At 39.6% G+C, this 13,191-nt stretch overlaps 1 protein-coding gene across 3 annotated transcripts in view; it reads right to left on the bottom strand.

Annotated features, from left to right (window-relative positions):
- GRIP1 (glutamate receptor interacting protein 1) overlaps nucleotides 1–13,191 on the bottom strand; it is a 438,413-nt gene that overhangs the window by 159,292 nt on the left and 265,930 nt on the right. For all 3 annotated transcript variants that reach the window (XM_065888290.1, XM_065888291.1, XM_065888292.1), the window contains exons 3-5: nucleotides 12,130–12,265; nucleotides 9,651–9,796; nucleotides 2,386–2,469 (exon numbers count right to left, since the gene is read on the bottom strand). In XM_065888290.1, coding sequence (XP_065744362.1) covers nucleotides 2,386–2,469; nucleotides 9,651–9,796; nucleotides 12,130–12,265 — 366 coding nt within the window. The remainder of the gene's footprint in view (nucleotides 1–2,385; nucleotides 2,470–9,650; nucleotides 9,797–12,129; nucleotides 12,266–13,191) is intronic.

The following is a 13,191-nucleotide window of genomic DNA, read 5'->3' as shown; positions in this document are numbered from 1 at the left end:
GATTTGAAAATATAAGTTCTTTATTTATTCTCATTAAAAATTACGTAAGGGGCTTCCCTGGTGGCGCAGTGGTTGAGAGTCCGCCTGCCGATGCAGGGGACACGGGTTCGTGCCCCGGTCCGGGAAGATCCCACATGCCGCGGAGCGGCTGGGCCTGTGAGCCACGGCCGCTGAGCCTGCGCGTCCGGAGCCTGTGCTCCGCAACGTGAAAGGCCGCAACAGTGAGAGGCCCGCGTACCGCAAAAAAAAAAAAAAAAAAATTATGTAAAATTTGACACATTTTTACGTTCAACTGACATACTAAGGGAGTTATTAAAACCTACAAAAATTTGGTACTCATAAACTAAAATTGGCTTATTATTACTAAGGTTTTAAAACCAGTATAATACCAAGAAGTCTGATGTCCACACAAATCTAGGCCTCATTCATTCATTCTTTCATTTATTAAGTGCCTACCATGTACTAGGTAGGAGTCTAGGCTCATATTAAAACATTCTTACTACGCATGCACACATGGACATTTGAAATTCCTGCCAACTGTGGGAAGGACATTTGTTAGCATCATATCATCAGTTGTCTTGAGGTGGCTGTAGATTGCAATTGCTTCTATTCTTTTTAGTTCTTAAGTGATAAATTACTGTTGGTTTAGCTCTTTCATTAGCAATTTGATTTTTTATTGACTAACCATACAGCAGCTGGTGATGAATATCTGCACCAGCAGTATTTTTTACTGAAGCATTTCAATAATCAGGCTTGTAGGAATGCGAGTCAAGCGTGCCTCTCTTTCATATTTATATTTCAACACCAGATTTGTATATACCACCCTCCAAGCTAAAATTAATTGTACACTGACTTTTCATTATGTTCATCTAGTTTTTTTGCACAGAAATTTGAAAATGGTTAAGGTAAATGATCTTGGGGTCTGTCGCTCCACCTAAATGTAGGACTTGGTTAGAAAAGTGTAATAAGTACTGGTCTAAACCACTCCATGGGTTCCTAGTTGCCTGTTTTCTCTAATATTCATTTGGGCACTTTATCAACTTACATCTTAAATTCACTGGACTGTAATCTCCTATAGATAGGGGTCCTGTCTCATGACTCCATAGTACTCTGCCCGATGCTGACATGTTGACATGTCCTTAATGAATATTTGATTGATTGATTTTCTTAATGATTCACACAGAATTGAACCTAATGCCCAAAGCTCAGCCATTAAGGCAAGTCTGTATAAGTGAACACATCTGTTTTATTCCTTGATGCATGTACATTTATTAAGATGCTTAGTTGATTTTAATTAATGTCTTAATAATTTTGATAGAATTTTGACTCTGGTGAAGTAGAAAATGTAACAGGTAAAAACAAATTAAAAAATCAAGAAATGTTAAAAATTCCTGATGCTTACCTAGCTCCCTATTGAACCTCATTGTCACACTAGGAATTATGAGTTATTAATGTATGTGTAGTCTTTTTAAAATAAATTTATTTATTTATTTTTGGCAGTGTTGGGTCTTCATTGCTATGCGTGGGCTTTCTCTAGTTGTGGCGAGTGGGGGCTACTCTTCGTTGCAGTGCACGGGCTTCTCATTGGGGTGGCTTCTCTTGTTGCAGAGCATGGGCTCTAGGGTGTGCGGGCTTCAGTAGTTGTGGCACACAGGCTCAGTAGTTGTGGCTTGAGGGCTTAGCTGCTCTGCGGCATGTGGGATCTTCCTGGACCAGGGCTCGAATCCATGTCCCCTGCATTGGCAGGTGGATTCTTAACCACTGCGCCACCAGGGAAGTCCCTTGTATGTGTAATCTTTAAGGAATGAAATTACTAATAAGAAAACTAAAATAATAAAAGCCAGAATTACAGCTCAGAATTAATGGTTTTGTAGACAAGTTGGAGTCACCTGACATTTTTATTATTCATATCATTCCAAAATAAGATGAACTGAGTTGATGCACATCAGGTGGAAGCTACAGTAACAAGATGTATTTTAGGAGAAAACAATTTAAACAAAGTTACTTAATCCTAGTGCATTAAATCAAATCATCCATATTCATCAACATTTTTGACTCAGTGATATAGAAAAGTATAAAAGGGAAGACAAAAGACATGTTGACAAGTGGCAAATCAGTAGGATGACCGTGAGTTCACCAGGTTTACAAATAATGGCTTCTTGTTCTGTATTAACAAACTGGAATAAATTAGCTACATCATTTGGATTCCACTTTGATTCCCAATTACTGCTTTATTTCTTTAAAGAAAAATGGGTGCAAATATATGTGACTTTAGGCACTGAAAACATCAGGTTTTTTAAGGATGACTTTCTAGTTCACTCCCAGTATTTCACTGACAAATTCTCCAAGAATATCTGTTAGTTCTATTTTCTAACCGCCACCTACCTCGTATTACAAAACCAAAGGTATTGCCTTCTTTATGTAACGTGACCTCCACCGTTCGGAAAATAACACTCGATCCTTGAACAGCTGAATGTGGGAAAAGAGAGAGGAAATATAAGTCTTACATCATAATAACATCTCTGGATTTTTTGATAGGCATAAAATACTACAGATCCCTTGTTGCAAATAATTCTTGTTGAGTAATAAAACAGCAAAAAAGTCTGTTTTTAAAGAAAATGTTACAAAAAATAATTGGAATGGCATACAAATACCATAAAATAGTCATGTGCATAAATGACTTATATAGGTCCATGTGGAATCAAGATCAGAGATACTTCCTTTCCTCTCCTGTAGCCAGTTTTTAGACAGAGCGTAATATTCACATTGTTAAAATTCTATATAACAAGAGAGACAATCTTCATATGATAAATAGAATTGTTTTCCCTTTGTATAATGCAAAAATAATATGATTTTTATAAAACGTATGAAATAATTATTGTCTTTATATTTATTTTTGCAGCTAGCACAAGAAGGAAAAGTATTACTCTCAGATTACCATTAACAGGTTAAGCTGATGCAAATTGATTTTCTGACATGATGCATAGCAATTAAACAAAGACAACAGCAACCTGAATGAAACTTGGAGAGAAAAAGAAATTCAAAATACATTCAAAATATTATTACTGACTAATAAAATAAAGATCTACTTAATTTTACTTGATAGTATCATGCTTAGGTTGTGTTTGCATGGTTATTGCTCTAATTTCACAAAATGAAATTCCATTGCCAGGTTGCTATCTCTAATTACATTATACACGAGGGGATAAGTTATATGAAGTTATATGAATAGTAACTAAACTACCCTTTAAGACTTTTTTCAAGAAACTAGTGAGTAATTCTGATTATACAGTATACTCTTGCTAGATTTAAAAAAATATTTCATCATTATGGATACAAGGATATTTTTATTCATGGAGACAAGGGTTGGCAATCTGTAGAATTTGATGGTCTCAGCTCCTTGTCTTGAATTTGTACAGTGATGTTCAATTGTCTAAGGCTGTGTTCATTATCAATGACACATTTTTTACGTTGTTACTAGATCCTGAAGGGCTTTTTACATCAAGCCGTCAACAAGAAACATATAGACAGAATTTAAAGGTATCTTTGAAAAGAACGTTTCTTGCCATTGACAGAAGTAGGAAGTAATTTTAATTAGCATTAATTATAACTATTTTTTAATTATCAGAAATTCTGAATCCTCAAAGGAATGGACATGATTATGAAAAGTACACAGTTAAATTCACAAAACTGGACACAGCCAGCTGAGACATAAAGTACAATAAGAACTTGGATCTGCTAGAAAAACAACATAAACCTACAGCTGAACAAAATGTTTTGGTACGCTGCTGATTTAATTAAATGTCATATTCTTGCTATCAGGGGAATTTCAGTTTATTCTAATCAGCTAGGAACAGTGCATACAAATAGCTGAAAGTGTTGAGGTAGGGTTTTAATTAAATGTAAAAAACTGAGTTCAAACCAAATGTTTTCTTATTTCCATGACCCAACAAGCCACTTGAAGAAACTGGTTAAGAACATGATCTTTCTGTTCTATTAAGGAAAAGATATGGAGAGAAGTAATTAATGAGCATCTACTGCATGCAAGGAACTCTGCAAAGTGGTTTACGAATTTTATTCCATTTAATCATTAAATCAACTTTCAGTTATATACAACTAAATTCTAATTCTGGGCCACCTGTCCTTGTTGGCTGAGTGTCTGTCCTGGGGATGCAAAGTACTGTAATTTCAATTTTGCTTGAACTAAATCTTGCTGATCATAAAATCTTACAAACAAATCCAAAGTCAATATAAAGACTTCGGGGATTACCTACAGCTTTAGATTATCCACACTCTTGCTGTTCATCATTTACAAAGATAAATGGGAATGTTGACTACATTCTAATATATTTAATGAAATAGATTTGGTCTTTATAATTTATATTTGCATGAATGGCTCTTGGCGACTAGGTTTTCATATTCAGCACCAGACATCCTGTTTGGCCACATGCATTTTACTCATTACTTCACATGTGTGTATGTGGACATAGAGATCCAATTAAGGGGCTTATCCAAAAAGTCAAACTGGGCACATAGGAACGCTAGGTAGAAACCAATTATATAATGCAAAAGTACTCCTCCCTAGTATTTTAGCTGTACTGTTGTCCCTTGTTTCTGTATGTGCATATGCATATACTTCTATAACATAAAGTGACATTCTCTATTTTATTATGGTGGATTTGGTTTTTCTAAATTATCAATATATACTATTTCCCATTGGAGAACAGGAGTTGTGCACTTTCCCACCTCATTACATTGGGTTTGCAGAGCTGACTTGCTTTAGCCAATGGGGTGTTAAGACGCGTGAGAAGAGTCTGGAAATGTGCTCCTGTGGTTGGGCTTGTCTTGTTTTCCCTCTGCCACTGTCACAGGAAGAGCTTCCCCTGGGTAGCTGATGCTTCTTCAGACTACATCCCAGAATGAACCATGGGGAGGAGACCTGGGACGTCCACCACGCCACACCTCCCCACCATATCATCATCATCGCCATCATCATCTATCATCTGTCTATCTTTCTTAGAATTAGAAATGAGAAGTAATAAGGCTGTCACAGGAACACGCTTTAACACATTTATTTGAATTAAGGAAGCATTCCTTCCAATAAAAAGCTAGTCTGATTTATCTGATGGTTTAACGGTGAGGACCGCCTTTGACAATAAGATTCTGTGGCAGATGTTTTCCATAAAACAAACGAGGTAAATCTGTAGCTCCAAGGTTTGAATGGAAATGGTATACAAAGATGTATGAAATAAACATCATGCTAAAAATTATATCCTATCCAACTACTGAAGTTTATCATAAAGAATTTTAGGTGTTAAAAATTGGATGAGAATTATGTAATATTTCAAAATTCTTTAGGGGTTATGCGACCCGAAAATTTGAAGGCACTCCTCTAGACCAACTTTGAACACACTAATACTCAAGATACAGCCTGGTAACATTCTCTCTAAATACGGTCTCAAAACACCACATAATTTTATAAAGTCAAAAAGAACTTTAGAGCTCAGGAAGATCGACTATTTCATTTTCACTAAGAAACTGAATCTCAGAAAAGGTAAGTGGCTTGCCCAATGTCAAAGTTCCATTTTTGTTCTATCAGATCTCTGTCTGTGTACCATTCTCTCTCTCTCTCTCTCTCTCTCACCCTCTCTCACCCTCTCTCTCTCTCTCTCTCACACACACACACACACACACACACACACCTTCCTCCAATTCTTTCTGGATTCTGGGATTGGCTAGCCTTAGATTGCTGTGAGAGTTCCAGTCTCGGTCTCGGGTGGCCTACCTTTCATCAGGCAGCTCTCCTCCCGGGCCCTCACTGCTGCTGGCTCACTCCTGTTCCGGCTGTCTAAGCTCAGTGAAAGGGAGGCTTATTAATCCCTTCAACCTCCCTGAACTCACAGATCTTATCAATTTATCTAACATAATAGAAGGAGACAGAGATAATCCTTGGCGAATAGACCTCTTCTATCTGATTTCTACCACAAAAGTCACACTTTTGTGTTTAAAAATATTTTCTCTTTTTCCATCAGCTTTACTGTGTGAGGGAGGAAAAGCTGGTATAATCACCAACCCCTGAATATTTCTGATGCCCACCCTCTCCTCTTTAACCCTACTAATGCTATAGTTATTCAGGATATTACCTCTCTTTTGGGAAATTATAACAGCCTTGGGGCTTATAGCCTCTGATCTGCTCTCCATTTGACCTCCTAAAATAAGTCTAAAAACCCTGATCTGATGATGCCGTTCCTTGGCCTTAAAAGCTTTTAAAGGCTCCTTATTGCCCACTCGACACCATCCACACTCTACCCACATGGCTTATGAGGCCCTCCTTCACTTGGTTTCTGTTTACCTCACTGGCCTCATACCGCTCTAGGCCCTCTCTTTCCCTTTGTGTTCCAGCAACTCCAAACCGTTTGCAGTTCAACCTACGTACTGGACTATCTTCTTACCTCCTTGCCGTATCCTGTGCCTGGAATGTTCGTCTTCCTACTGGACCTACATAAACTCCTTCAAATCTACCCCGAAATCCCCAGCTCTGGATTATCTGGATTTGCTGGATAATACTCAGCAAATCTCCACTACTGGCCTCACCCTGAGAGCTATACTAAGAGTTCCTCTTAGGAAGAGGTTGTGTTTTATGGATATTCATTTACCCACTAGAATACAAATGCTTAATCAAAGAGCATCAGCTCTAGATATTTGACTCCTCTTAACTCCATAGCAGTGGTTTGAGATAGTGATTTCAAAGCAAACTGACTTTCAGTTCAAGAAAACACAGTACTTTCAGTGTAGTAGTAGTAGTAATAATGATAATGGTAATAGTGGCTAAGATGCACTATGGCTTAGTGAGTATGTGCTTATGATCTAAACACTTACAGGATTATAGCCTTGAATTCTTACAAAAATTCTACATCCATTAGAGTTGTTTCATAGCTGAGAAACCTACGGCTCAGAGAACTTAAATAAAATGCCCAAAGTCACAAAGCTAGAAAGGGACAAAACTGACATTTAACTAGTGACACAGCCCAAGCTCTCAACACTCTGTTTTACTGCCTGCTCTTAATGAAAATGAAGAACATTGTAGCAAGGTTTCAGAACACAGATTCCAATGGATTTTGTTGTAAAATCACCATTAGATTTTCAGCGTTAGATTTTAGGTTAAGAATAAGAACTTACGATTGGTATGTACACTCACTCTGAGTGCTGTCATCTGGTCCCAAAGCTTCAAACACCATCTATAGTCCCATTACTCTCAAATTTACATTTCTAGTCCAGATCTTTCTCCCAAACGCCAAACCGTATCTCCAGCTCTCGTCTTAACATTTTCTCTCAGCGTGGCAAATAGGCCCCTTAACTGTAGCATTTCAAACAACAAACTACTGATCTTCTCCTCGCAAGTCAGCTCTGCCTGCATTCTTACCCACCCCCGTTAATGGCAACTCCATCCTTCCAGTTACTCAGACTCAAAACCCGCTGTGGGCCTTCACTCCTCTCTTTCTGCACAACCCACATTAAATTCATCAGGAAATCCTGTTGGCTCTGTCTTCAAAATAGACGAGGGATATGAGTGCTTGTCACCATCTCCACCACCATCTTTTATCTGAATCACTGCAATAGTCCTCCAAACTTCTACCCTCGTCCCTGCAGTCTATTCTCAACACAGCAGCTAGAGGAACCTTTGAAAACATACATCAGATCATGTCACTCCTCTGCCCCAAATCATACAACGCCTTCCTGCGTGATTCAGAGCAGAACTTAAGGCCCCTCCAATGGCCTACACAGACGCTCCTATCCTTTACACTTCAGACCACCTCCCCCCACTTCTCTGCATGCTTACTCTGCTCCAGCACGCCGCCCTTCTTAACGTTTCTAGAACAATGCCAGATATGTTCCTTCTTTCTGGAACTCTTTTCCCCCAGAAATCCATACAGCTAACTTCCTCACCTCCTTCAAGTCGCTGAGTAATGTCACTTTCTCAATGAAGCTGTTCCTAACCACTCTATTTAAAATTGCAATCCCATCCCCAGCCCAGCACTCCCAACCCCCCTCCTTGCTTATTTTCTTTTTTCCACAGCATTCATGACCCATAACATTCATACGACACACAGCTGACCCTTGAACAACATGTGTTTGACCTGCATGGGTCCATGTATATGTGGATTTTTTTCCATAGTAAACACCACAGTACTGCACTATACCTGGTTGGTTGACTCTGCAGATATGGAAGAACCTTGGTTTTGGAGGAACCACATATATGGAGGGCGAACTATAAGTTATGCATTGATTTTCAACTGCACAGAGGGCTGGCACCCCTAACCGCCTTGTTGTTCAAGGGTCTATTTTAATTAACTTATTTACTGTGGTTTTATTTTAATACCTGTCTTCGCCTGCTAGAATATAAATTCCACCGATGTACTTTGTGGGGACTGGAACATAGTAATGCCAATAAGTCATTGCTAAACAAATGAATTATTATCGGTTAGTAATAATCAGTCTGAGTTCTCAGTAGTACAGAAGAGCAAAGAGCTGACTTTGATGCCTACTAATTTCGGAAAGATATTTAACTTAAGTCTCTGTAAAATGAGAATAATAAAGAAAATAATGCCTATCTTACAGTTTTGATTGATTTATATATTTATTATTTAACAAAAACTTTTATAGTGTCGGGCACTGTCCTAAATGCTATACAAAACCTAACTCATTTAATCCTCATAACAGATCTGTGAGTAATACCATAGATTCCTAATATCATCCCCAGTTTTCAGATGTGCAAACTGAAACACAAGAAGCTTAAGTAACTTTCTCAAAGGCATGTAGCTAGTAAAGTTGGAGCTGGGATTTAACTGGCTATTTTTTTTTTTTTTTTTTTTTTTTTGCGGTACGCGGGCCTCTCACTGCTGTGGCCTCTCCCGTTGCGGAGCACAGGCTCCAGACGCACAGGCTCAGCGGCCACGCCTCACAGGCCCAGCCGCTCCGCGGCACATGGGATCCTCCCGGATCGGGGCACGAACCCGGGTCCCCTGCGTCAGCAGGCGGACTCTCAACCACTGCGCCACCAGGGAAGCCCTTAACTGGCTATTTGACATCAAAGTTCAGCTCTGCTATGCTGGCTTTCTTTGTGGTGAGGATTTAAGCGTACCAATAAAAGGGGCTCCTTATAATGCCGGACGTTTAGTAAGCTCTCAAAATATGCTGGCTGCGCTTTTATTATGTCTATTATTATTACTTAACAATGTATTCTGATTCTATTTTCATGCTTCAGAAATGAACATAACTATACAAGAATCAATAGAAATCACGTTAAACGTGCTTCTCCTAAACTTAGTCCCTTAGTACAAAGCCTGGATGGAACTTAATTCACAGAATTTATAAATATGAGGACAGTTCATTAAAATAGCTTAAGTACAATTACGATGTTCACAGATGGCCTTAATGAAATATGACTCCTAGATAATTTCATCATTACTTATGCTCTTTTACATTCTTCCTGAGTAGGCTATAGCAATTCAAATAAGTTTTAAATATTCAGAAACTATACTCTACCGTTCCTGTAATAAGACAATGATGGCAAAAGAAAAAGATAGGAACCAATAGTTTTAGGCCAAAACGTGGTGCAGCTGTTCTGCCCCTGGCTTGTGATGACTTACAGACTGGCGGCAGCTCATACTCAACTTCAAGAACCACTCTTTCCCCGACATTCTTCAGCAAGCTGATGATCTCATCGTGGCGGAATTTGGCCAGGTTGATGCCATTCACTGCTTTGATATAGTCACCCACATCCAGCTGATCACTTCTGCAGAACAGAGAATGTCACCTCAGTGGACCCCTCCTTTCCGCAGGCCAGTCTGACCGTACTTCCCTCTTCCCCAACATGGATAAGCATGCAAGCCCAGAATGCCGACGCAGCTGGAGTCCTGGCTCCTAGGATGTGGCTGGTTCCTAAGAGCGGGTGAGCAGCGGAGGGTGGATGAGAGGGACTCAGTGGATCCCTCTTCTCATGCTGACTGCACACTTCGGAAGTCCTGTACTGGGTCTGCTGCTGTCTCCAATTTCTTCCTAACCCTCTACCTCTTTTACTTTTAAGGAGCACCGTAAAACAAAATAAAGAGAAAGCTATCTTTAGTTGCTCTGCCCATAAAGAGGTGGTGCTCTTGGGGCAGATTATCCAGATCCTGGACACACTAGAATTTTCCCTTTCTTCTCATTCCCTCTCATTTTTGCTGCCTGCCTTTTGGACATTTCACCACTTTTGGTACCTTCACTGGGAGTGTGTCCAGGGCCAACCAGAGGGTGAGCTTATTTTGCTATTTATTGCTCATAGTGGGACTAATAAAAAAAGTATTGGTGAAGAAGAAAGTGCAACGAAAGTACTGGCTTTCAGTAACATTCTCCTCCCTTCACCATCGTAATAGAACCTTGGCTACTCTGGGGCTTTTAGTCAAACTCTACTTTTAAACCAAGAGCAGGCAGCAAGAACTATGATAGGACTTAATTCAATAATATTTTCTCCCCAGATAAAAATACCAAGTTCATTTGTTTTACATAAACCCAGCTCCAATCATTCTTCCTTCGAAGCCTCCGTAATCCGTTCTAGCCAGCAGTACGTGGTGTCACTCTTAACTCAGGTTTACTGACTGACACTTATTTGGCAACTTAATTGCCTAATGCTCTGTGACAACCCTTATGTTGTTGCTTTTTACTATTATGCAATGCGATTATTGCTCCCAAACTTTTCATGTTTTTTATACCTTATTTCCCCCAATAGATTATAAACCCTCCTAGGGCAGGGATCTTATCTTTACTTATTTTGGTTTACTACCTGTTAAATGGTAGTGGCTTAAATAATAAATATTTGGTGATCGATAATACTCAACATAACTGGCACAGCGCTACATTTAATTATAGCATCAATACATGTGAAAACCACACTCTTGCCCTCTCCCCTGCCAATCACACTTGCTTTAGGGACTACATATGCAGAAGCCCTGGAGACACAGGAAGTCCTAGCATCATGGATTGGCCACGACTGTTAAAAGTTAAAGGAGGCTATGGTGTGGAAAGAAATCTCTTAAAAATCATAAAGGAAAAGAACATAAAAAAGAATGTATACATGTATAACTGAATCTGCGGTACAGCAGAAGTTAACACAACATTGTAAATCAACTGTCCTTCAATCACAAAAAAAATAAAAGTGCAAAAAAAAAAAAAAGAAAAAAAACCCGAAGGAAGGAGACTAAGGTGCTGGTGTTGACATCAGCCTGTTTTACAAACAATTCCCCAGATCATGGAGCAATCAACTGGACTGAGCTTATAAACTGTACCAACAGGTTGATCATCGAAAGTCATCACTATTTCAGGTGACACTTTATAAGTTAAGAACTCTAAAACTTAATTTGTGCTTATGTGGACACAAATATTGGTGTCCAGGATTTAAGGGACATTAACCTCACTCTGAATGAAACCTGGGCATTCCACCCCCTCTTTCCGAGGTAGATTTAGAATTTGTCTGCCAAGTGAACCTACCGCTGGCCAGCACCCAAGACATTCTGCTGTCAGCAAGACACAGTGCAATCTGCAGTTCATCAGAACAAGGACAAAAGGAGACCTCCTCACCCAAGCCTTCTGTCCTTCCGGAAACCACCTCTTTGTCTTAACGAAAGGAAAATCTCACAAGTAGAAAAGTTGAGAATATGCAGGAGAGGCAAAATTGGTACTTAGAAACTTGGAGTTGGGCCTCCCTCATTTTCTAGGCTTGTCACATCCCTCTGTGGCAGCTTCCCCTTATCCACAGCATATGCGTCATCTGTTCCCCATTAGATGATCGGACCATCTCACTCCCACTGCAGCCTGTCTGCTGTTCAGTGGCAATCTGAGGACCAGATCCATACAGACACTTTAAAATTAAAATCTCAGGAGAGCCTGGCTGCTCCTGAGAAGACATGAGAGCTCCCTGGTGATTCCGGCACAGGCCAGAAAAGCCATGCTTCTGAAACGTGCCCCCCTATGCTTCTGCCCCGCAGATAGCAGTGTCGTTTGTTTACTAGTGACCTTTTCTGATGGAGCTTTAACTTTTGAATTAGTTACATCATGCATTCCTTTTTCTACGCTTCCACACAATGCAGTTACCTAGCAGCAATTCCTCCCTGCCGCAGATTAGATACTCTTGGCTTGCCGTCCTTGTCAATTCCACCCGAGACCGTCAGCCCAAGGGTAGTGCCTTCCTTCTTCATCAGTTCAACCACGGTGGAGCCCTTGAATTCCTCTGTTAAAAGAAAAGCATCTGGTTTAGTAAATGACAGTAGAAGCACAAGGGGTTGTTTTTGTGGGTGGTGAAGTGACTCCTCCCCATAAACTGTTTGCACTTTTTCTTTTGTGGGAAAAGATCTGTGGTCTCTTTTCCATTGCAACTTGCAGAGTATCTCATAAAGATGAGCATACAGGTAAAGTGGAGCAGATATTCCATTACAGGTTATTAAAATGGGTACCAGTGGGGTAGTTCGCTCTAGATTCACAATAGTCTGACACGGCTTATGTACAAGGATAATATTCGCCCTTTGTTTTCTGTCATTCTGAAGTGACTTTCTCTGGTGTCTCTCCTTGTAATTCCAAAGGGAACAATTGAGAGTCGTAAGACAAGGGGCTAGAACGGAATTTTAAACAATGATACAAAAGCATATAGTGCAGACTCCAAGTTCCCGAAACATTTTTGCTGAGGAAACCAAGTGACACAAGAGAAGAGCTTTCTACAGGTTCAAGAAAAATATTATTGACTTTTTTTTTTTTGTCTTTCAGAAAACAAAGTACAATAGCTTCATGTTATGACTTACATCATTTCTTACAAAATGTGTCACAGTATGTTAAAGCAGGGTTGGTCCTCAGAATCCCCAGGGAACTTCTGTTAACTCCGCATTCACTACTTTCAAAATTTTAAAATCTCACTGATCTTGTGGGGATAATGTCTACGCACCAAGAGGGAACCCACATCTTTTGATTTTAGGCACTACAGAAAGAAAACTTGAAGACTATCCTTGCTTTCAGAAATAAAAATGCGTCAGTATTTACCTATCCAGAGGCTAACTATGATAAACCATTGTTTTAAAATTCTCTGTTACGTTATCCCCCTCCCTGCATACACTTTCTGGGTAGGGATGGGGAAACTGGACAGTTTTCCAACTCCTCTTGAATCAG

This window comes from Phocoena phocoena, chromosome 11 (assembly GCF_963924675.1).
Source record: "Phocoena phocoena chromosome 11, mPhoPho1.1, whole genome shotgun sequence".
NCBI classification, from domain to species: domain Eukaryota; kingdom Metazoa; phylum Chordata; class Mammalia; order Artiodactyla; family Phocoenidae; genus Phocoena; species Phocoena phocoena.
This window is presented reverse-complemented; position numbering and strand designations above follow the sequence as displayed.